This window comes from Dunckerocampus dactyliophorus, chromosome 7 (assembly GCF_027744805.1).
Source record: "Dunckerocampus dactyliophorus isolate RoL2022-P2 chromosome 7, RoL_Ddac_1.1, whole genome shotgun sequence".
Classification (NCBI taxonomy): Eukaryota; Metazoa; Chordata; class Actinopteri; order Syngnathiformes; family Syngnathidae; genus Dunckerocampus; species Dunckerocampus dactyliophorus.
This window is the reverse complement of record NC_072825.1, coordinates 10,382,459-10,407,683: the sequence shown is the minus strand read 5'-3', so window position 1 is coordinate 10,407,683 and position 25,225 is coordinate 10,382,459. Positions and strand designations below refer to the sequence as shown.

General features: G+C 39.9%; 3 protein-coding genes across 4 annotated transcripts in view; 1 reads left to right on the top strand and 2 right to left on the bottom strand.

The window, feature by feature from the left end:
• The window catches only part of tgfb2 (transforming growth factor, beta 2), a 40,036-nt gene extending 33,190 nt beyond the window's left edge, over positions 1–6,846 (bottom strand). Inside the window, exon 1 of one of the 2 annotated variants that reach the window (XM_054782689.1) lies at positions 5,833–6,846. In XM_054782689.1, the coding sequence (XP_054638664.1) occupies positions 5,833–6,181 (349 nt within the window). In that variant the 5' untranslated portion in view covers positions 6,182–6,846. The remainder of the gene's footprint in view (positions 1–5,832) is intronic. The other variant, XM_054782691.1, reaches the window with a different exon arrangement.
• Positions 6,847–9,518: 2,672 nt separating this feature from the next.
• On the bottom strand, positions 9,519–15,155 carry rrp15 (ribosomal RNA processing 15 homolog). The gene is made up of 5 exons (XM_054781817.1): positions 15,088–15,155; positions 14,394–14,671; positions 11,007–11,104; positions 10,728–10,920; positions 9,519–10,050 (listed from the first exon to the last, which is right to left on the bottom strand). The coding sequence occupies exons 1-5, from the start codon at positions 15,131–15,133 to the stop codon at positions 9,907–9,909; spliced, it is 759 nt and encodes a 252-aa protein (XP_054637792.1). The 5' UTR covers positions 15,134–15,155; the 3' UTR covers positions 9,519–9,906.
• A 411-nt stretch (positions 15,156–15,566) lies between these two features.
• LOC129185374 (uncharacterized) lies at positions 15,567–20,115 on the top strand. The gene is made up of 2 exons (XM_054782356.1): positions 15,567–15,805; positions 16,858–20,115. Exons 1-2 carry the CDS (start codon positions 15,790–15,792, stop codon positions 18,330–18,332), a joined length of 1,491 nt encoding a protein of 496 aa, XP_054638331.1. The 5' UTR covers positions 15,567–15,789; the 3' UTR covers positions 18,333–20,115.
• The last annotated feature ends 5,110 nt before the right edge of the window (positions 20,116–25,225 follow it).

Sequence of the window (25,225 nt, the reverse complement as noted above, 5' to 3'; positions counted from 1 at the left end):
GAAGGCAGAACATGGACACACTCCTCCATTGCCTGCCTAGCAGCACCGTTCCTTTCTGGCGAAATATGCATAGGTGTACAAAGTGTGCATTGCTCAATGCAGAAATAAATGAAAAGTAGCACAATGCCTAATTATATTTAAGTTTCTGCACCTTATCCCAATGATTAAATACATTAAGTAAAATTCTGCAATTAGGTGTTTTGCTTCCTTAAAGTTACTTGACTTGAGTCCTATGGTTTTCTGACTTTGAATAGACAAGTTTAAAAAAACACAAGACATGAACACTTCCCATAATGCAACCAATGCTAAAGACTAACATAAACAATGAGACTCTGTTGGGCAATGCATTTTCCCCAAACTGCACATCTGTTGTTTTGGAGAAAATCAAAGCTATGACATCTGTGTGACATCATAGTATTTATCTTGCCACAGTTAACATAGCTACTCCAGAGCCACACAGACCTTGTGTAACTGGCACAATTCCCACTGACAAGTTACCAACATTTGAGTGTAAAATTGTTGGAATTCCCCTTTTGGTTGTGATTACAGTATGACAGACATTGAGCAATATTGGTTACCGTGAAGACAGTGGGCTCCTGTGGATGCAATTGCAAACATAAAGAGTTAGAAAATGGGTGTGTATGTATGTGTTTTTTTGTTGTTGTTGTTTTTTTTTTTTGGTGTGTGGTGGGGGGAGGTGGGTCATCCGCTGGAATTTTCCATAGAGTAAGTTGTTGGCCAACAGGACTGACATACACAGCTCACTGGGTTTGAATACTAGACACGGAAGCCTGATACAGTGCCTCAAGCTGCCCCAAGCACAACCGGCACAGCAGCTCTGGAAGGCTGCTGTTGAGCCTCACAGTATGGCCTCTGACGACTACCTGGCGCCCAAACCAAAACGGCTGATGCCCCCGTGATGGTGAGCTATTCACTTTCACAATAACAGACACATACATCACATGAAGAAGACCAAATAAACAGACACTAGAAATGAAAGAGGCGCCACAAAACCTCTCTCCGGTCAGTATGTATCTCTTGGTGTCCTGGCCAGTGTCACCAGTTCACTTGAATGGCAATCCATTTTGGCTCCCACCCACCCTTCAGTATTATTTATACCGGTTAATACTTTCTCGACTGCACTTGGACGCAGGCCCAATCACCTCATATTTAAGGTATTTACACAGCAGGAAGAGCTAAGGATAACATTAAAAGAAAAAGACACTTCAGGGCATTCAGAATGTCATGCTAGTTTATTTTTTCTTCAGTCCATGTGCTCGCATTTCCAATACGGTGTGGTGAACCATTTGGGGTCAACTATCGAAGAATTGATGTCCCTGCCAGAAAAAAAAAACATATTTTTTGCCACATTTACTTGACACCCAGAGGAACATATAAATATAAAATGATAGATTAATCATTCATTATATATTATACTGTATATATTGGGTGTATTATTTTTTATTTGGCCAAAACACTCACTTTAGAAATATTAAAGAATTTTAATGTTAATTTCCATGTAATATATACTGTCATTTCCGATATTACGATATATTGAAGCTGTTATTTGTTAATATTCAAGTTAAATAAAATGTTGAAATGTAATATTTCCTGAACATATGCATTACTGCCTACGAGTCCAGACTTTACGGACACCTTGCATTGTCATTATAATGATGCGACAAGTACGAGTTTGTTTTCTATATTATTTCTTAACATTTTTATATCATTAATAAACCATACAAAAATAAAAGGGAGTTTTCTGGCATTCATCTGTGTTTTCTCAGAAGTTGAACAACTTAATGGTCAAATACAGCATTCCATAAACTACAGCCTGTTGCTTATCAAACAATACTTATCCTCTGAGTAAATCAAAGATTGATTACCGAGAGGTACAGTAAGCAATTGCCTCAAGAGCCTGTGCTCATTTGTGTGTGTGGGGGCAGGAGGTCATCGTCAAATGCTTTTTGTTTCAAGGCTTCTTGACAACTAACATACGTGGCCCTGACAGTAATGACGCTATTAAGCTTAAAGTTTTTAGCTGACAGGTCGAATGCTGCTCAGGGGTTTTCAACATTTTGCAGGCCAAACTGATGGGTAGGTGGGCCAGCGATCCCGCAACTTATATTACATAAACCTCTATATTACATAAACTAGCGCCACGTACGTCTCCATGTAACCATTTGATAAAATATGTCAGATTTATGTTAATGCATATTTTTCTAAATCCATTTGTTGGAAAAAAAAAATCGAGGAACAAATAAAAAATAATCCAAATTGTTTAATAAAAGTTTTCACCATCGGCCTGCAGTACTTTACGTCTAAGGGTGGCAGAGCCCCTGTGAGACTCCTGCTTTAACCTCCTTAAGCCCGAAATACCCCGGTCCCATGCGGCAACGAGGCCCTGGTTATATTGCTGTATTAATAATGTAATAACACATCTACGTAACGCAACAAATGTCAGCTAAAAGTCTAACAAACCCATTTTTAGAAAAATTCAAACCACAAGCACGTAAATGGGCAAATGTCAAAAACAAGCCAACACTCTGCAGCCAGCATATATCATTAATAAATCCATAAAATCTAGGGCTGTCAAATGATTAACATTTTCAATCACATTAATCAGGGCTTTCAAATGAATTAATCATGATTAATCACCATTTGCAACTATAGCGCCGTTTACATTTGCATGCATTTTGCCAAAACGCCTCGTTTTGTCAGCTCTACCAGGAGTCTGATTAGGTGGAAGACAATGCACTTGTTCAACTTGTTCAGTGTCCTTGTTTTGTTGTCTTTTTCGATACGTGTCACTTATTTATTTATTTATGGCAAGCCTGAAAAGCGTGAAGACGAGTTTGCGTTCTGTTTACGCATAAATTACACTCTTGGCACGCAATTTGTGACCGAAATGGAGCCATTGACACAACCTTACCACGCTCCCGCACAACTGATTTACACCTTGCCAAGTAGTGTTTGTTTAGTAATCACAATCATATGCGAGACGCGCATTGTTCCCGCATGAGTATGCATTGTCACCACCACTTCCTGCATCCGTGGCATTATTTGGTCCCGCTGTGTCCCGTGTGACGCCCAGCAACAGCAGGCATCACTCCTAAAGCTTCTTTAATTCCTCTATTTGCAAGGTACCTACAAGATGTTGAACTCTAGAGAAGAAGCTCATGCAATAAAGAAAGGTGAGTATATATTTTCTTGCAGCTTCAGGTAGAGAATGAGCAAAGTAGAAATGCTGCATTCTCAGGAATTGTACCACAAATTTTGAACATTTCAAAATTTTCTTTGCGCACTGGCATGCGGCCCAGCACAGTTTACGTATACTTCACACCTGTTAACGACTGCTAATTTGCTAATTGGCATGCATATTGCGTACCAATGCGGGGACACAGTGCGTGCAATTGTAAACAAGGCTTAAATCTGAAATATGCTATTTACCTGACACTAGTTTCTTTAATAGAAGCAGAGCATTTGATTCACACTTTATCCGTGTTCTTATGAGCAATGAGGAGTTGTGTTCAAAGACACCACGTCATTTAAGTTGAATTCACATGTTTTGAGTGTATTTTCTGAGATTTCCGATCTCAGATGCAGCAAATTGTACTTCCGCATGAACAATTAAGAGTTAAGAGTTAAGTGAGTGACAAGAAGAGTGAGTGAAGTCTTTACGACACTGTTGATGGTTGCACAACAAAGTGCGCAAAGGAAGTCTGCTGCTCAGTTTACACTCCTATTTCTGGCAGTATCCAACAGCTGATGGACTTTTATAACAACTACAAATCCATGCGAGCCAACAATATTTTCAACTTCATATACAATGTTCACTATGTGGACAAAAACTATGTGGATATTGAAAGACAACTACTTCTACAAGAAATACTTTTTGTTACGTTGAAGAGAGCTTTAGTGAGGTCTGAGGTCAATGATGTTGGACAAGAAACATAATGTCTGCTCTCGTTCTTGCCACAGGTGTTTGATGAGGTTGAGACCAGCTTTATGGACCTCGCTTTGTACACTGAGAAAAGCGGCTAATCGTTTCTCCAGAGAGTGATACAGAATTGCAGAATTAAATGACCTAACCCAACCCATCCATCCAGCTTGCAGGAAGCCTATCCCAGCTGACATTAGGCGAAAGGCAGACTACACCCTGGACAGGTCCAGTCAATCATAGGGCACATATAGAGACAAACAACCATCCACACACTCACAGAGTATAGACGGAACCCACTCTGCCTGCATGTAAGTCAACCACTATAAATAGTGGTCCCCAACCTTTCTGAGTGGATTACTTCTGTCAAACCACTGACAGTGTTGTGATTTACAGAAAATTAAAACCACAAATTTAAAACTGACTCACCACTGCTACAAACCTGGTGTTCGTTTGCCGGGGAGACGATGATAATAGCTTGGTTTGACGCGTGTAGGCGCGTGTAGGCGCGTGTAGGCGCAGTGTGTTTTTAGAGTCCATCGTTTGGTGGTGGTAAGTGCCGAAAATCTGGACTTGGATGGGAATAGCAACAACTTCGTCGATGCCATTGTAGAGCCTTCTGCATAGTTCTTTTTAACTTTAATCCAAAGTAATGACACAACCAACCCCCACTGCCCTTTCATGAAAGTTAAAATATGGGAAACTATTAAAATGGGAGGGTGCCGGGGAGGAAGGGTAAAATATGGGATTTTCCCGGGTACAACAGGAGGGTTGGAAGGTATGTATAATACAGATGCCCCGACAGAGATTCGAACCCTTGATCTCCTGACTGTGAGGCTGACATATCACAAGGCCATGAGACCTTAAAATAGATTTCTTTATATATGCAGTTTATCGTTTATCGCGGTTAACTGGTTCCAGATTGTGATAAGTGAATTTCGCAAAGTAGGATCCCTCATTTATAAATCAAATATTTGTATAGTTAGAGCATAGAAAACGTGTTCTTCTAACCTTCTAAATACATTTTTAACATTATTAGAGCCCTCTAGACATTAAATAACACCCCTATAGTCATCTTTACACTTGTATTACCCAATATAGTAGATATAATCAGAGAAAATTAATAAATGTGTTACGGATGTGTGGACAGGAAGTGAGATAAGGGGTTCAGAATTGAGTTTTAGGTGGGTTAAGCCCACAACAGTAGCCCATGTTAGTATTATTACTATTATTACTATTATTATGTTATTATTATTGGGCCTGTTGTGAGATAATTCCAACCTGCAATAAAACTGTGTTCCTGCGATCAAGTTTGGTCCTTTTGAGCCTCACTTAACATTACAGTAACATTACTAGTGACACCTACTGACCAGTGTAGAATAGTACATTTCATTGTATCTGAATGCGTCATTTGAATGCCATACAGTTGTAGTGGTTGTGGTTGATGTAGTCATTTTCGTGCTTGTCTAATTTAAGCAAAAACTACATAAAATGTGCTTAAATATGCTTTTTTTTTTACACTAACAGACCGTATTCAACCATGAAACTGCATTATTTATTAATTAATATATTTTTGAAAAGCTGTGATCAAGTGAAGCCACGGAATTTGAACTGTGATGTAGCGAGGGATTACTTTACTGTAAATAAAATAAACACCAGCATTTCCAACAATTATATGTATTTACATAAAATTCAATGTAGGTATTGACTTTTTTCAGCCCTGTCCTTGGGCGGTGACTGGATTGTGGCCCAGTGCTTGGGGACCCCTGCACTAGACCATCAGTGACTCTCACCCAACCCTGGCTGATTAATGAATAATCAAGATGTGTAGGTGTACTTGTGTTTACGAGTTGAATGTATGCAGTGTCATGGCATATAAATCATCCACTTACTCTCAGATGGGTAGATGGGCTGCATTTCGACCTTGTGCACCTCTTTGGCATAATACTCCTCTTCACTCCGCTGTCGCTCGCACGTCGCCGCCCGTTCATTGGCCTTCTCCTGCAGGAGGTCCCTGGTGCTGTTGTAAATGGCTACGATGTCCCGGGAAACGTCCTCGGGCTCGGGGAAGTCCACGGGGGGATTGCTGAGCTTGAGTTTGCTCAGGATCTGCCCTCGGATGGCCTCGATGCGCCTCTTCTTGAACTGCTCCGTGTCCAATACGCTGCATGTCGACAAACTGAGTGCGACGGAGACTAAATCCAAAGTGAGGAGAAAAAGGCTGACAAAGTGCAGGTTCATCTTCTCCACAAGGCTTCACACCACAAATTGATATTTAGAAAGAAGAACATCCACTTAAAAGTCACCAAGGAGACACATTTTATAGACAAACGAGTGCGTTAAACGAGGTGACAGGATTCTTAGTTAGTTAAAAGAAACCGTAGGCTGGAGTTTGATTTGCCGCCATTAAGTGGATTTAAGTGTGTAACTTAAACCAAGAAAGTAAAGACTAGAGGGGTAAAAGTTGCTTACTGTGGCGTTACCCCTCAAGCACAATTTCACCATCACATCGCAGCTTCCAAAACAGCCAACTTCCAAATCAGACGAAACGAGGCTTAATTACCCTCATAAATATAAGCTTGATTTGCTTAAAAAAAGGAAAAAAAACACTCAAGTCTTGTAGTTCATTCGGACTGTATAAAGTGACACGTTCCTCGACGCCGACCGGTTAAACACAAAATCCACATAAACGCCGTATTGCCCGATGAAACATCTCCACGTTTCAATCCAGTCTGTGCAACTAACTGATGATCTTTACGCGTACTTCCTCGCCGCATCTAACCGACCTTGGCTGCCACTTGAATAAAAAGACCGACACCACGTGTTTATCCCCGCCCGCTTCAGACGAGCCGGTGAATCATTTTAATCCCACCGGGTTTATCTTAAATCTGAGTGTTCGATGCATACACCGGGATGGTGCTGCCAAGGCGCGGATGGTTTGCTGGACCCTGGTAGGGGTGGTTGGATCGATCCAAATATCCGTCGTATCGATACCGATGGTAGTATCAGTATCCGGGCTATACTAGCGTGATTAAATCAATATTTTTCAGTTATTTTTTTTTTAATTTTTGTTCGTGTTGTTACATTGTTGATACTGTTATATTAATGTATTCTGTTACATGTATGTATTCCGTTTATATACTTTGGGGCGAAAAAGCCAAATGATTTAAAAGACAGCCGTGCTTGCTTTTTATTTAGTCATTTTGCAGTACAGCATTGCTACACAGTACTTTACTCAATTCTCTTCTGTTTATTTTCACAAATATGTGTTTGTTGTGTTGTTCAGATTTTTTTACAATATTGATGTTGTTGTATTTATGTATTATTGTGTAAAATTTCAAGTAAAGGGTGTCAGTATCGGAACTGTATTTACTTGGTATCGGATCGATACTAAAAATATTCAGTATCGCCCACCGCTATGAGCTCCTGACCAGTTGTAATTTTGCTTAAAGAAAGTCTTATAGCGCCGTACAACACCCAACAGATGGCACTGTGATGTGATGGAAAAAAAACCAGACTGTATTTCTTTTGAAAATGAATGCACAGCAAATTAATGAATGAAGTAATGAATCGCTGCTTCTGCTTTACTGTACAGTCTCAGGATGCTGGACTTGGGGGGGGGGGGGGGACACCAGACAAGCATTTTAAGGAGCTTCCTTGTCTTGACCTCAGCGGTTTCTAGCTTCTTTAGCCAGTTTATTACCCCAGCGGGGTATCTGATGGCAGGTATGTGTTGATGGCTCGAATACTGGTCTTCCAATTCAACTGACACATACATTTTCTGTACATAACATATACACATATTGTGTCTGCCTAGCTTTCCCTGTCCTTTCACTGCTGTGCGGAATCCAGTGAGTTTGTGAGTCAGGGAGGTCAAATTTATGCTTCCACGCCTGTGGACCTGTAGAGATTTCTTCCACCAGTCCGTTAATTAGCTTTTTTTTATCCTTGAGGATCACTATAGTTCAACCTTACTTTGAGCAATGCATGCAGCGTGGGGATGGTGGCCAAGGTCGGCCATGTCAACAGTGCCGGGATAAAAGGTGGCATACCAGAATGGCAGGCCACAGTGTTGCCATGACAGACTTGTCTCCAACGCGATGCAGACAGCCCGACTCGCCGCTTTCCCCCTTCTCTGTTGATAACACCATGTGCAAATATTTACCCAGGTTGTGACAACAACGAAGGCCAGACACAGGAAGCAGAAGAAAAGAGGAGTCAGCAAAATTTTGGGTGCCACGTCACCACATTGGATTGCTACAAGAGCAGCAGCAGCCTGCTGGAGTTAATTGTGAAGTTATTGATGCATTCATGCATAGGATGCTATCTATTGATACGTTACAATTTGATAACACTCAGGACACGATGGGAAAGGAACAAAAATTGCTTAGATTAAATCGCATGAGGAGTAAAGTAGTGTTCCACACCAACACATCATACACCTGAATGTTTGAAGATTGAATGTGTTGTCCCACAAGGTTCGGTTTTGGTGCCGAAACTTTTCATTCTATATATCACTGACCTTTGTGATTTTTCTGAATTGTTGCGGTTCATTTCGTTTGCTTTGATTTCACAAATTTCTTCTGTTCAGGAGATAATTTAAAAACATTATCGAAAAACATTGGAAGTGAAATGGTGAAACTTAAAATTTGCTTTGATATAAATAAGTTATTGTCAAATCTGATAAAAACAAAGTTCATGGTTTTTGCTAAAAGAAGGAAAGATGAAGTCGAATTATCCATTAACGAGGTTAATGTTGACAATGTATCAGAGTTTACGTTTTTGGGAATCACACTGGGTGAAAATTTGACATGGATCATATGTTAAAAAGAAATTGTCAAGGAACATATTTATATTGAACAAAATCAAGTATGTTTTAGATTGCAAAACAATGAGAATGTTATATTGCTCACTTATACTGCCTTATTTGAGTTATTGTGCAGGCGTGTGCGGAAATACACACACAAGCAATGTAATGCCTTTGTTCTTATTGCAGAAAAGAGCAATCCGAAGCATTCAAACAGTTCAATTTAGAGAACAAACCAAGAGTTCATTTATTAAATCAGGGTTATTGAAACTCAGAGATAATACAACTCCAGACGTTACTAATTATGTTCAAATCCAAAAGCAGAGTTTTACCAAAAAAACTGCAAAAGCTGTTTGTGTTTACTTAAGATGAAAATCATAGAAGAAAATTACTACTACTTAGAAACAAGATGTTTATTTCGGTTGGAAAAATATGGAATTCCCAACCACACGATTTAACAGGTTGTACAGATACTTATAGATTTAAAACATTTATAAATGTAGAAAAAAAGCTCAATACGTACTTAAAACTTAAATTGGATGTTTATCAATTGTTGAGCTTGTAAAAGTTTATTTGTATGGGTTATTAATTTTATTTTTGTTGTTTTGTTTTTGTTATAATCAAAGTGTTGGTGTGTTCAAGTAGGTGGCTGGTAAATATAACAATTGTTTTCTTCTTACTGCTCCTTTCCAATGATGGTGTTGATCTGAAAATGTAAAGTGCAATTGTGCACATATTATGCTGTCCACAAAATAAATGAATGAATGAATGTTGTGGTCACAAACAGGCAAAACACAGCACTTTACTATACCCACACTGTATGAAACAGTGATATTTACAGAGATTACATAACATAAAAATAATTTGTACACATGGCCCCAAACCGAAGCACTGATAGAATGCATGCATTTGGACTTGCACTTTCCATCTTCTTTCTACATATTTTATTTCCTGCATATCCCACATTAGTTAGGGTCAACATTTTAGTTGTTCTCCATCCTTTTAGATCAGGCCTCACTCTGATAAAGATCTCCCTATTATTTGCATTGACTGAACCAAGTCTGCCCCCTGCAGTTCAACGACATCACAGTCACCTGGCTGTACTGCATAGTGTGTATTTACAGGTAACAAAGTCGCTTGAGTCTGTATGAGAATGGTGTCAGTCGGAGTCATTTTCATCTGAACCTCTTCCTGCGTGTGCCGCCTCCTCATCGCTGTGTTTGTCCCAATCTTTCATCGTGGCTCCCATCATGTAGTCGTCTCTGAGGACACTCCATGCAGGTTTCTCCTCCACATCAGGAGCCTGTGACACACAATATCATACACCGAGTTGGAACATGTGCAATCTTTGATGGGCGCTCTCCCAGAAAAACAGTGAGAATGTGTGCTTCTGATACTGACAAATAAGAGTTTGAATACACTGAAAAATGATTTTTTTTAAAGGTTCCCCACGTTTTCCCACAAACTTGTCTTCAAAATAATTAGTTTGGAGGTATAGACTGGAAAACATAATGGGGCGATAACTTAAATCCATTTCAAATTTGACCATGATCGAACACATACAGTATTTTACAAAGGTTTTTCGAAAGTTAGGATGAGGCGTTCCAAACAGGAGCCCTTTGGAGACCTTTGGTCACACTCGGTCAGCGTCTTCACTAAATCCATGCCCCAAAGCTCCATGACTTCCTGGACACTGTACCTGGACTTTGAAGACGGTTTTGTCATGATCGTTGGTAAAATAAAGACTGAAAAAACCCTTTAAGCGAAACATTGACGCACAACTGATACAGTCGACATTTTCAGTTTCTTCATTACGCAGGAGTTCTTTGGTTTCATGATGAAAGCCCACCCTTCCTTCAACCAGCATACTGTATGTGTGGCATCAGTCATTAAGATTCAAGGTAATTGGCCCAAGAATGTGTTTAAAATGTTTTGTGTGTGTGAAGGTGACATAGAAATGGGGGGGGGGAATCCACTTACAGAATTTTTTTCTTCCTTGACTGTGATGCTGCTGCCACCTTCTGTTTTCCTTAGTACATCGATGAAATCTTTTTTAGAAATGGAGGAAAGTATTTTTGCCTTCTTCCTCTCTGAGCCACCAGCCTCTTTCTTCACTTTGTCATCTACATTCTTCTGGTGACTCCTCACAGCATTAAATAGCTGCACGACTCCTCTGGGTGGAAAGATACACAGAATGGAGTGGAATCAGCATTTACCCATGCTCCCTGTTTAACATCACAAGGACACAATGACACACACCTGGTTGCAATTCTCTGCAGAGCCCTTTCAGCTTCACGGTCCGTCACAAGGTTAGGTTTCTCTCTACACATCATCTCCCACTTCCGCTTTTTGTCAATCTGGTGGACACAACAATGAGACATTCAGCTCACAAACTTGCAGGATACATCTAAATCGTTCAAAACTTTGCCTCCATATTATTGCCCGGAGTACCTTACATAAAATTCGTTCAAACAAAGATCACTGATTCCATTATAAAATAATATACTGTTTTTTTGCAATCAAGGCAATACTTTCTCGAATGATGATCCTCTTGTCGCCCAAAATGCCTGAATTTGCAGGCAGCTTCTCAAAAAAGTGGCGGTTTTTAGTGGGTTTTGCACTAAAAGTTATAAAAAAAAAAAAAGGTAAATGATGAAGTATTTGTTTTTTTTCCACCATCACTGCATAGCTGGCCTGTATTGCAAAAGTAGTTCATACCTGGGCTTTGTGCTCATGATGCAGCTCAGCAAAACCTAAATTGCCCAGAGTACAGTACTGCAACGGTGGTTACCAACTTATTATTCTACTTCCACGCAAAAAGGAGCGATCCTGTTTTTACCTTATGCTGGGCCCTCTTGCCAGATCGTCATTGTAAATGAGAAGATGTTCTCAATTGATCCTAAATGGTAAAATAAAGGTGAAATACAATTTTAAAAATATCCCAGTCGGTGTATTTTACACTGTCACCGCCAACAGTGCGAGGAAGGACTACTAGCAGAAAATTGCTGACCATGTTAATGCGTAAGTTAACACTGATTATTATACAATACCCTGTGTGTTTTAATGGCTGAAAGCTCAACATTGTGCATCTTTTACATATTACCCCTTAACCATTTAAAAAAATAGATAAACTGAAGCAACAACTGTCTTTTTCCATCTTTGAAATATGTTCATATATTGTTTTCATATTTTACTGACCTCAATTACACAATGTGTACATGCTGTACTTTGCGGTGACCATTAGGTGGCAGTGCTGACCCATGCACACACGGGGAGAACGTGCAAGCTCTATGTACACAGAGATGCCACCAGAGATTCAAACCCCGATTTTCTGGGCTCCCTGACTGTGTGGCCAACATGCTTTGACCACCGTGCAGCCCAGGTTTTTCCTTTATGTTAGAATAAACAAATATTTTGTTCCTTTTGATTGACGCCTCAGAGTGCTTATTCCTCCAGCAAATAGTGTAATATAAGCCCAACAGGCAGAGTACGCACACAAGAACTGCTGTGACACATACGTCTGCTAACAATGGCCAAATTAATATTTCGTATTGAATTTTATTTCTGATGCTCGGCTCAAAAAGTGAGTAAATGTAGCGTATTCCCACGGCTGAAAATCTTAGAAAAAATTTCATGTGATAGCGGACCAGTGTGATCTCAAACAAGCCGCTCTCCCTGTAACACTGCCTGAATTATTCTTTCTCCCGGGTCCACCGTGTTTTCAACAAATGGTGACGCCATCTGCGAATGAGTTACACAATGAAACAGCTGTGTTTTCTTTAGCAGATTGTAAACTGGAACTCTGGACATAACCTGTTTGAGTCCAGGTTATGAGCTAAACCTATGTTACCATGGTGATCTACTATGGCTAAAAGACAGCCACCTCTGTAGTATAGGCAAGCCTGGCTTTAGACTCAACAGACTTCGCTAACGCACTAAACTCGCTTCACGGTCCAGTACACCCCTCTGGATTGAATACATACACACATGCTGATTAGGAAAGTCTCCAATAAATTCTCATTTCGCAAACTAAACTACTAAGTTTATTTACCCGCATCCCTTAACCGACAGTTAACAGTCCCTCTGCAAGCACTGGCAATACTTCACATCTAATTTTACACAAGCTTGTATTTCATCTTGGCTTTTTACTTTTTTGGGGGGCTTTTTTTTTTAGGCACGTGATGAATTCACACAAATGTATGTATAATGTTAGTTTTTAAAACAATCACCACCATGAAGTTGGCCTATAATTTACTACATGATACGAAACATACATTTTACTCATCCCGACTCAGCAATTACAAGAAATGTGGATGAAAAAGTCTCCCCGATTGCCCTCTTGTCTACTCTGTTGTCCATAACTTGCAGCAATAATCCACATATATTTTGTGTTTGAAAAGTGTTTATCAATCATCGACTTTCGTTTATGTTCCAACTAGAACAGCACAAAATAATCTCAATCTGGATTCACACTAACATGTCATCTAATTTCCAAATGACGATTTTACATTTTTTTTGTACTTAACGTGCTGCATCACAAACAAATGCTGCAGTGTTGTTTGTATGACAGCGACACTTCCTGTCCCGCAGCGAGCTTCATTTGCCAGGGCAAGTTGACTTGTTGCCCTGCTTTTACCCACTGACGGCCCACGCCACTGGCAAGGCTCGGTGGCTATCGTTCATCAGCTTGTGGGAGCAGCATTCACATTAATTAAGTGACTTTTCTTTGGACATATACTTTACGACGTCAATGTATGTACTGTGATAGTGGTGATGGTTTAATTTTATTTGAACATGCATAAAAGTTACAATGGAATACATAACATAGTTCAATTCGCAGTTCCACGTGTCCAAAAGGAGTAGGAAGAAGCAAAGCTTATTTAATCCTACCCGTTGTCCATTTCACATCAATTGAAATACATTTATTCACTTCCTGTATTGCAAACATGGAGTGAGCAAGCATGCCATGTTTTTTAACTGATGGTCGAAGCTAAGACAGTATTATGTCTGCATCCCCACTATGTAAACAAACAAGTCATGATGTGAGAACGGGATGCAGGGACACATTTGATTTATTAGAGGGTTAATGTACGTGATTGAGAGCTACTCCGGGACAATGAAACTTGCAGAGAATGACAACAAATTGACAACATTTTGCTGGAAAGGTGCGGTGATTGGACGAAGTTGCAGGGACGTGCATCATTCGTAGGGATTGGTTGTAATTGTGTGAATTGGTCTGATCCTAAGATCACGAAATCCTTCAGGGACTGCTTTTAAAACACTCTTAACACACACAATAATCATTTAAATGACTTATTTGTTCATATTATGCACACAGAGCAGTAAACAACTTCATTCTCTGACTCTTTTCTGCTCCGTTCAGGCGCACTCGTAAATGTGAGTGTTAGGTGTTATTTTTTTTATTCACGTATCCCACTTTGGGAACCTAGGTATTACATCATAAGCCAATATCGTGGTGTTGTTGTTTTTTTTTTTTTTTAAAAAAAAACAAGAATAAGTTGAATTGTCAGGCCAGAATTAAAATCTGCCTAGAAAACATAGACACCAGGTTTTAGTTATTGCTATCTCTAGAGACAGAAAAAGAACAAGATTCATGCATTGTGCATTCAGGAGTACTGCAATTACCTGGTTCCTTCTCTCCAACTGCTCCTGTCTTTCTTTCGCCTTCACGTTGTCGATTTCTGTGTTCTTTGCCAAAATGGTGGGTTTTTTCATGGGAGTTTGTTTCCCCAAAATTTTTGCCATGGCCTGAGCCCAGCCAGCATTAGCATTGCCCTGAACACCATCCTCATCCTCCCCGTTAGTCCCTCCATCATCTTCTCCGTTAGCTGACGTTTGAATGTCGCTCCCTTCTTCTGAGCTCATCAGCTCATTTGTGTCCTCCAAAGAAGACCCTGCATCATCTCCAGATTGAAAAATGATTCCGTTAATTCAACTGGATAACAGGACTTTTAATGCTTAGACGTGGATGCTTGACATGACCGCCATTCTCTTTGATTACAGTATGTGACAAGCAGCTAACGCCACAGCTTGATATTAGCATTAAATGTAACTGACGTCTTGACATTGGCAAAATGTTGTTCAATTGTCACATGACCAACGTTTCAATGGCCTTAAACCGCCATCATGTTCTGATGTTAAGTTATTGAGGCCATATATAAATAAAAGTATTATTTAGACGCATATTAAATTTACGGGAAAAGTCGCTGACGCTAACAGGTCCAATGTAGAGTTGACCCACGTTTTACGACATAATCTGAAGTAAAAATACATTTGCATAAAAACTGTAGTTAACACTTGTAAAGAGTTAAATAGTTACCTATATCTGCCAGAGCGTGCACATGTGTCCTACCAACAACCGCCATTGTGGAGTAACAAATAACTGTTTCCGGGTGCAACCAGCAAAGCCAAGCAAAGGTTCCGCCTCGGACTTGAAAATATTGTAATAAAATACATGATAATAATATCATTACTGCCTTATATAATATTGGAGTGTCAACATGATGCACTGTGAAAAAAACACAGTAATTGTGGTGAATGGGTATGGACTTTGTGAATGGACTTTTAATTCAAATTTATTGTGCTATTAATTATTTGCTATTATAATTTTTTGTTCGACACAAATGCACAAATTACGTAATTCAGGAGGAAATGCCTAATATTCTATAATATTAACTATAAAAATATCAATATCACTTTTCTTTATCTGCCCTGTCAGCGGCTAGAATGGGTCGAGAGACAATGTGGTTTGAAAAAAAGCATGTCACGTGACCCACTAGGACTGCTGTTGCACGTGTGCGCATGTGAACTAGTAATACTGTGCGCTGTATGAAGATTGTAGCGATCAGAACAGGACCACCTTTGCAATGGGGAAAGGACTTACCTGTAGTGGGTGTGTCCGAAAGTTGTGGTAGAAACAGGACAAAAGCAATTATTCCTGTGGTGTCTTTCGGGCAGGCTAAGACAACAACGAGACGAAAGCCGGACAGGTCTCAAGGATCCCTGTTGCACTACTCCGAACATGGCTAAGAAAATTAGTGAGTATATATCTCCGCAACGTTGTCCTATTCTTTAGTGTTTACACTGAAAGCGTAATTATTACACGGTCATGTTAATTGAGAATATTAATATTTTAATTGACAGACATCACCACTGGTTGTATGTACATTCTTGCGGCTTGATATAGTTTGGCATGATTATACTTTAAATATGCTGCTAAACAGAGAGCTACGAAAAGTAATTTCATTTAGTTGTTTTATTTTTATTCTCTCTCTGTCTCTCTCTCTGTCGCTCTCTCTCTCTCTCTCTCTATATACATATATATGTATACCTGTATGTATGTATATATATATATATACTGTATATAATGTATCTAAAAATGAAATATTTTCTTTCTAGTATGACGCAAGATGATGTGACACAAAGCAACATGGTCCATCTACAAGTTAAACCTGATCATCCAGTTTGTTTAGAAGGAAGACTGCTTGCAATTTATCTTGACTCACTTTCAACTGTGAGCCAAAGATGATTAGTGTACTTAACTGGCGGTTTAGCACAATAATTTACACACACAATAATGATTGAACTGGGTTTGCACACCTAGATTTTTACTGTCCACACACTATACAATGGGGGAAATAAGTATTCGATCCCTAGTTGAGTAAGTTTACCCCTTTTCAAACGTATTTTAGAATTTTTAAACATGTTTCTAGATGTGTGAAATAAAAGGTTATAAATTAGTTTTATCGAATTGAGGGAAATAAGTATTTGATCCCAAAGCGAACAGCCCCAAAGCAGATTGGTTCCGCCTCCATGTTTGACAGTAAGGATGGTGTTATGAGGCTGATATTAAGGATTTTTCTGCCTCCAAACAAGTTCAGTCAAGTTGATGCCCAAGACCTCAAATTTGGTCTCATCTGACCACATGACATATTTAGAAAATCGTAAGCAGTTTTCTATGCTATAACTAGGAATATATTCCATTGCTAAAGAAGGACTCCTACTTTGTGCAAATTCACCTATCACGGTTGGTCTGGAACCAATTAACCACGATAAACGGTGTTTACCAATTGTGTTCTTGTCCTTTTAGAGGAAGCAGTTATCGGGTTTGTACTGGGAGCAGTGGGAGGCTCGATAATGGGAGTCACAGAGGACCCTGTTGACCAGACCCTGATGGTGATGACGTCACCCATCCGACTGAAACCACTGATTGAAGATATCAAGACAGTGGGTGCTCTTGGACTAGGGACTCTTATGGGAGCTACAGCACTGACCATCGCCATGACCTCAGTCGTAGCCGGTGTTGTCATGGCAGCAGTGGTAGCTTCAGTGTTTGTCACCACAAGGAGTTGTGGAATTCCTCACACAGACTATGCAAGCTTGTGGGCATCAGCAGGACTTGCCGGCACCCTTGGATCCACACTCAGCGGTGCCACACTGGCATTTTCTATTGAAGTTATAGTGAATAATTATGGAATGACAGGTCTTCTATGTACACTGATCTTTTTCAGCATCCTTAAACCACCTCTACGCTTTGTATTCCGGGTCCTCTGGAAGCAAGGAGAGGCTGCCTGTTGCACTCAAACGATTTGGGAAGCAGAGAAAAAACAGCTAGAGATTTCAGAGCTAGAACAGAGAGATAGAGTGGCCGTGCAGATAGAAGATAAGATCCTGACAATAAATAATGGAATGAACACCAGTGAGACAGAGGACATGATGACATGGGCGACTGAGCGAAAGCTGAGAGAAGTGATAGAGAGAAAGAAGATGGAGACTGAGGAGGCAGAAATCGAACAACGGACCCTCCAAGAATGGATCAACACTGTTATGATCAAATATGTGGACTTTTTGGCTTTTTCTAGCATTCCAATGACTGTGGTGGCTGTTGTAACATCAGTTTTTGGTTTATCTGGGTATGGACGCCACCAGTCTGTGTTCATTGCTCTTCTTGGTTTAGTAGCAATCATAGGCTATTTGCTTCTGAGGTCATCTGACTTTAAGTTCTGGATGTTGGTAGGATGCATGGGAATGCTCACAACATTTATCATTGCCATGCTCACCATACATGCCGGGCAGGCGGTTGTGCTAAATGTTGTGAACCTGCAAGGGAATGGGAATAATCCAAACAGGACTAGAATCAATGATCGCATGAATGAGTACTCTGCACAAGAAGCTTTGAGCGCAGCCATTTTTGCTGCAAAACTTTGCCAGCTAGGTTTGGGAGCCACAATTGGGGGACCCCTTGTTAGGCATGCAGCTGGAGGGGACAAAGTCATAGTCGGTGCGGCGGTATTGGCGGGAGGTCTGCTAGTAGCGGTGGAAATTTTATCCCCAGTACTTGGAAACGGGGGGAAAGCCGGGGCATTGCTGGGGGTGGTGGGTGCTTCTGGGGTGTCTGTGGGTGCAGTGGCAGCCATGGCCAGAAGGTGTTCTTCATGGCCACGCACCTGGGGGGCTGTAGCAGGTGTCATTATTGGCGCTTTAGTCATGGGTGATTGGCAAATTGTCAAGACTGGACTGCAAGTTATTGTTGCTTCTGTCTTTGCTATGACTAATGCATTCTAAAACATGATGGAAATGGCCTTCTAAGGCTTGCACTTCACAATGGTAACATCAGTTTAATATTACTATCATGCTCAGTGGAGCACAAAAAAATAGAGAGTGGACTTTTCCAAGGCCAAACAGTCCTTTCGTGGAACGACACCACTTCATTGAAACACACCTCCCAATACACACCTGCTGATGAAATATCATCAAGAACCATGTACTATTCACAGAACAGTCAATCCACCTTTCCTGACGGCTGATCCCTTTCACAAAGTTTGATTAAAAATCGCTTTATTTGTATTTCTTTTTTTTTCTTCTTTTGTTTACTCTTGTTACTATCACTACCACCATACTGGTGGTGATGAAAACGAGCCTTTGACAAAACCTCAATCAAGGTATGTATTTATTTACCATTGCAGAACATTTAAAAAAAACTAAAAATATGTTTTGATCTTTTTTAATCAGGGGTTAAGGTTTTTGAAATTCTTGGGTTTACAGCTTTTATAAATGCTGTTTATTTTTCTCCATGCTATTTATTTATTTTTAGCACTTTTGTACTGTATATGATGCAGCATGATAGGGTAGTAAGTGACGCATTCTTCAATTAAAACAGCTATACAGTAATCCCTCGCCATTTTGCGCTTCAAATTTTGCGGCTTCACTCCATCGCAGTTTAAAAAATACATTAATTAATAAATCACCACTGTTTTGTCATTGAATACATCTGATGATTAGTCAAAAATATTATTATTAAGGCAAATTTTATGTATTTTTTTCCCTAAATTGAGCATGTTCAAATATAAAAACCGCTAAATGAACTAAAATACAAATATAAGGCATTCAGAAGACGCATGCAAAGATGTTGGCAGACTGTATGGTGTATGGTATGTAGTATTCTACACTCAAAGGTGTCAGTAATATTACACTGATGAAACAGTAAGTACAGTACTGTTCAGAAACTGGAATTTAAAAAAAGGAACAACTTTGTAAAGGTGACTATAGGGGTGTTAGTTCATGTCTAGAGGACTCTAATGATGTAATAACATCACATTTTCAAGGTTTTCTATGCTCCAAATATGAAAATATTCATTTTATAAATAAGGAATCCTACTTTGCGGGAAACAATTAAGCCCCATAAATGAGGGGTTACTGTATTCCAAAAATTTCTGGAGTGTAAAAATGAAATCAAAGTGAAATTTATAGAAAGTTATTAAAAGTACATTTTAAAAATATGAGTCACTGATTTTTTTATTGAAAAAAAGGGCTTATTCAAGTTGGAATGTTGTGGGCCAATGACTCTGTGTGAAGTGAAATGAAATGAATGTGCATGTATCCTTAAAAACATTGCTAAAGCTGTAAAGCAACACCAGCATCGTCGGACTATTTGGCCTCAGAAAGCAAGGGAAAACTATCTCATGGTAAAAATAAACAAATCATTAAATAAATAAATGATAATGATAATGATTGGGCCCAATACAATAAGCAATTAATGAATTAAGCTGTCATCACAGCCAGAAGGCTTGAAAAATTAGGGTTTATTTGCAATTTATTTATTTTCCATTTATTTACAATGGAGACAATTCCTTGTCTGTTTTCACGGTTGGAATTTAAAGTGTATTAGATGAACCCTGAAAACAGTTGAGAATGCGTGGTTCAGTGTTTCACCATTGAAGGGCAGTGCAGGCTGAAAAGTGAATTGACATCCAGCATTGGTCTTGCTTATCTCTCTCTAAGACACAATCATTGATGAGAATGGCCCTTCAGATCCAAGCCATACAAGGTCAGGGCAGAGATAAATGCATTTGGATTATGTCGGATAAGCTTGTTTTCTTGTGTTTAGCCTTCTTAGTGTATTTTGACTTACAAGTCTGTGATACTGGGTTACAACAATACAAATTCTAATCATTTTATGACTAGACTTGTTTAATACTTAAAGATCCAAACCAAACCGCTGCCAAAGACAACGAGTTGTATTTGCTATCATTGTGATGACTGCATTTGACATGCTTTACACAAATAATTGACTAATTTAACCACCTTGTTAGTTGAACACGGCTTTTATGGACAGTTTTTCTGTACGTAGTGTGTAGTAAGCTGCCTTGGTAACACTCACCAATAAGGTACACAAAATTACAGTAGTTAATGAGGAACAAACCTACCTAGCCCTAACCCGAACCACTACTCATTAGTTTCTCATTTGTTTTTCATTAGTTCATCAGTAACTAGTCTAAATGTATGTGCCTTAGTCATTAGTTTCTCATTAGTTCCAATTAGTTGATTGAGTGAAACAATTCAAGAGTCAATCTCCCTTGTTCTAGAGAACCATGCAAGATTTGTAAGAGGATTCTGAGAAACCCGAGGGGTCAGCCCAGAACAACAGCATGTTGATGATGGGACCTGGGACCACAATCACCAAGAAGAACATTGGGAACGCATAATGGAGGCAGATCCTGCCGTGCCCGCAAGATGCCAGCTAATGCAGCTATGCGAAAGTATGTAAACCTCACTCCCTGGCGCCTTAGGAGTCGTGCTGGACATCAAGTTGACAGCGCAGGCTTTTAGCTTGATGGCTAGCACATTCAACTGTCATTCAGTGGACTGTGGTGGAGCCCTGCGCGTGCGCCGGGGCATGTCAGACAGACTACGTTGGTGCTGTGACCTGGATGAGATTGAGTTTTGGGGGAGGTGAGTGTAACAGATGACAGTTGGTAAGCCTCATTCCCTGGTGCCTTAAGAGTTGCGCTGGACATCGAGTTGACAGCTCAGGCTTTCATTCTGTGGACCGTGGTACGAGCCCCGGGTGTGCGCAGGGGCAGATCAGACAAGTCACACAAGGTCCCCCTTCTCAAGAAGACACATGTACAAGTTTGAAGTTTATCTAAATGATTCAGAGAAGGTTTGGGAGAATGCGATATGGTCAGAAGAGACCAAAATGGAGCTCTTTGGCATCAACTCGACCTTGTTTGGAGGCTGAAAAATGCTGAAGAACCCCAAGAACCCCATCCCCACTGTCAACTACGGAGGCGGAAACATTATGATTTGGCGGTGGTTCTCTGCTAAGCGTACCAGAAGGCTTGACCACACTGAGGGGACAATGAATGTAATCATGTCGTAGAATCTTGGATGAGAACCTCCCGGCCTCAACTAGAACACATAGGATGGGTTGTTGATGGTCTACCAGTATTACGATGACCAAAAACATACGGCCAATGCAACAGAGGAGTGACTCAAGAAGAAGTGGTCTAGCCGGCCTACGGAGCTTAATCTTATTGACAACCTGGAGGGAGCTGAAACTTCAAGTCACTGAGGGATAGCTCGAAACCTTCCAGAACTGAAGAGTAATGTGCACAAATGTCCGCAATCCTGGTGGCCAACTACAAGAAACATCTGACCTCCGTGTTTGCCAACATGCGTTTCACACAGGACCGTTGCATTGCTTGCTTGTCCATTTGTAAAATACAGTTTTAAGGGCATAAAAGGCATAACTTTTACTTAATCAAAAAATCAAAGTGTTATTTTGTGTGGTTTATATGATTTAAACCCTGACCCTGACTAGGTTGCAACGTCACTCAAAATTAGTCTGTGGGATTCCTACTTCCTATTCTGCAACGCTGGAAGGGAAGTGATCCATGTCCACCCCCGTATTTCCCACGCAGCCCTCTTTTGGTCAATGGGGTCAATGTGGGTCAGCGCCCTTCTGCCAGTTGCCATCACTCACAGATGAATCCACAAAGGAAGACATTTAACATGCTGGGAGTCATACACGTGTCCTTTAGATGTGTATGCTCATGCACGAAAAAATATTTACAACAGTGGCCTAGAACCATCATGGCCTTTTGAAGCACGAAGTGTGCAGCGCACAGCACAGAGGGACCTTAACCATGCAGACGCAAAGTAGAAAATTGTCATGTATGGTTATTTATTACCTTTGAAACCAGCGTTGTGTTGATAGGTTAATGACAACCTGTGACTAACTCTGAGAAACCCATACCGAACTTTGTAAAAAAAAACACCTTAATATTCATCATCATTCATCTGGTTTCTTTATAGAAAAATGACCAAGTCACTTACTCGCCGGTCTCATTTTTCACTAAGGAGACGCACCGATGCAAAAGCTCTAACTAGTTGAAAGCGTTGATTATGCTGATATAGCTTTAAAGTTATATCATGATATTTGTCGGAAATATTAGATCAGTATTAGATCACATTAGATCCCCAGCTATTGGTGCTTCGGCATTCGCACCTCAGCATACTCATAGACTTCTTCTCAAAATAATTCATTTTTAAAATGATTTATTTTACTTTTTGTTATGTTTTAAAGTGCATTTTTGTGCCAGAAAACCTGCCTTTTTGTGCCTTTTACTCCAAAAATAGGCCGGAGGTTTTTTTTTCCTTGCAGAAAATTGATCGCACTCAACCTGCGTTTGTAATAATTTATAAGTAATAATAAAGAATCACATGTGCAGCGTGATAAGACAGCATACAGTACATGTTTGTCATAAGAACAAAGAAAACTAACAAACGCTAACAAACGTGTCACCAGTAGGTGGCACTATAACATAAGCAGATATCTTTACACTGCATGTAAGGGCAGAACACAATTTGGACACGTTGATTGTGAGGAGGACTCCCATGTATTACCAGCTATTTAGACAACAATGGCTCGTGTTGAGTAATTTTCAGAGGATAGTAAATCTATGCTGCTCTTCAAGCTGTACATTGACTACTCTAGGTTATGTAGGTATGCATGTAATGCTTCATTTGGCTAGCATTGTAATTATAATTCCTAATTTGTCGTCATCTACATAATATTCATCTGACATTTCTGCATGCGGGGATAACCTGATGTCTGCAAACATGGGGTCTGTGTGGAATGAATGAGCGTGCCCCACAGTGTGGGTCTGCACCGGCATGTTTGCTGGTTGTGTGCAGATGTCTTATATTTAGATGAGCCTTCTAACAATTCAGCTGTTTCAAGATGTCCTTGCGTTCACTTTTGCGTCCACAAATTCGTTGTGAAGTTTTGTGAACCCCCATATAAGACAAGTTTGCTTGGATCAGACAGCCCACCATACATCACCACAGACATCCCCCTGAACTTGGCAGGAAGTGACCATTGCAGGTCAAGTTGCAGATGTCTCTCAGCAGGACTGGATATCCGAAGTTTGCTGGGGCACTGAGTAACATCTGACAGAAAACAGCTTGTGGTCGGAGCCCCTGCTGTCCCATGATTATAATCTATCATTTTGAAGTTACGGATTCATAATAGCTCCTTATTCACCTACATTTCCAGGAATTTTTATTGCCATTCACAATCATTAGACCCACTGTGGCTGTCCTACAGTTTATTCAGCCTTTTACAAGTTTGTTTCTTTACAGAATGAGTCTGTCCCCTTCTATTCTTCTATTCTCTACTTCTCCTTTTCCCAAATGAACGAAATGAAATTACGAAGTTTACACAAGTTTCGATGCACACTTACCTGATCATGGTGGGTGAAGAGAAAAAGTAAAAGTGTGTTTCACCAGCATTCTGGAGAACACAGCCTACCCCTCAACCGTTCATGAATTTTGAAAAAGACCATCATTGCTAGGGAAATTTTAAGGTCTGGGGCAAATTTTGTACCTGAGTAATTTTGGTGTAAACACGGCCTTACTGCCCACTGCCAACACGTTACGCCATTGACCTCACAGTTTATTGTGGCTCATGGGTGGATACCATTAACCATTTTCACCTGCCGTAATATAGAGGAACTGTATTGCAACAAACATACAAAATTAAATAAATGCCTGCGAGATCCCAGAGGAAACTGATAAATTGCTATCAATGTTCAAAAAAGCGCTCTGCACATGAGTTCAATATGCAAATAAAGCATATTTTATTCGATTTGTTAAAATCCTGTGCTTTTTTTGGATAAAGGTTACGAAACACACTTAAAACACTGACAACAAATTAGTAAAATCACAAGCTAATGCAATATTATTCACAAAAAAAAGCCTCAAAACATTGCCACTTTTGCTGCAACTTTGTGAAAAATCAGGCATTTTGGACCACAACAATCACAAAAAACCTGTGAAATCTGCAATACCAATATTTTCACAACTGCCCATCAAAACTATTTTTGACCGTTCAACTTAGCAACAGTCCAATGCATACATGATTTTATTCCCTATTAACTGTATCATTCTTTTACTTTAGCTGATATATGTGGTATTATTATTTTGAAATGAAATATTTGTTTATTCACACAACTTTAAAAAAAAGTGCATCCAGAACAGATGAAGTAGATCAGTACCGGGTCACTAAGCAATAAAACCATTGGAGGCAGAATTGTTCTGACAGGAACGTACAAAGAGAAACAGTGTCTTCAGACACATTTGGTTAATGACTCAAATATAAATCAGCTATTATTTTGCTAATGTTGCAAAAGAGAGGGAAGATAAATTGGCTTTGGCAACTTGTGTGGAAAGTTCTGTCCATAACAGTTTGGGGAGCATTGGCAAAATATCAACACGCTATAGCCGCTCAACACAACTACGGCTTCAGAATTGCATGCTTCAGAGAGGGGCTGAGGTAAACAGAGGCAACTTATAATGACAGTGTTAAATTGAGTATGACACTAAATGCATCCTGCATGCCTTCACTAAACTAACTGGGATGAGATCCCCAAATTCGTTGTTAGGACAAATGCTGGTGCACTTTTTTACTTGTGGTCATCACCAATATGCCAATTATACTTGCTAAAAAGGGCGCCTCTCCTGCGAAGTTTAAAGAGTACCAGACTATAAATCACACTTTTTTTACATAGTTTGGCTAGCCCTGCAACTTATAGTCAGGTCCGACTTATATATCAAAATATATGCAGTCGTCCCTCGCTACATTGCGGTTCGAACATCGCTCCTTTGCTCTATCA

What these genes read in the sequence shown, in the direction of transcription:
- rrp15 (XM_054781817.1), bottom strand. Translation starts at nt 15,133, where the DNA reads ATGGCGGTTGTTGGTAGGACACATGTGCACGCTCTGGCAGATATAG. An exon ending in CTGCAGAGAATTGCAACCAG is followed by an intron (nt 10,921 to 11,006) that starts GTGTGTGTCATT and finishes CTTTCCACCCAG; the next exon opens with AGGAGTCGTGCAGCTATTTA. An exon ending in TCAAGGAAGAAAAAAATTCT is followed by an intron (nt 10,051 to 10,727) that starts GTAAGTGGATTC and finishes TGTGTGTCACAG; the next exon opens with GCTCCTGATGTGGAGGAGAA.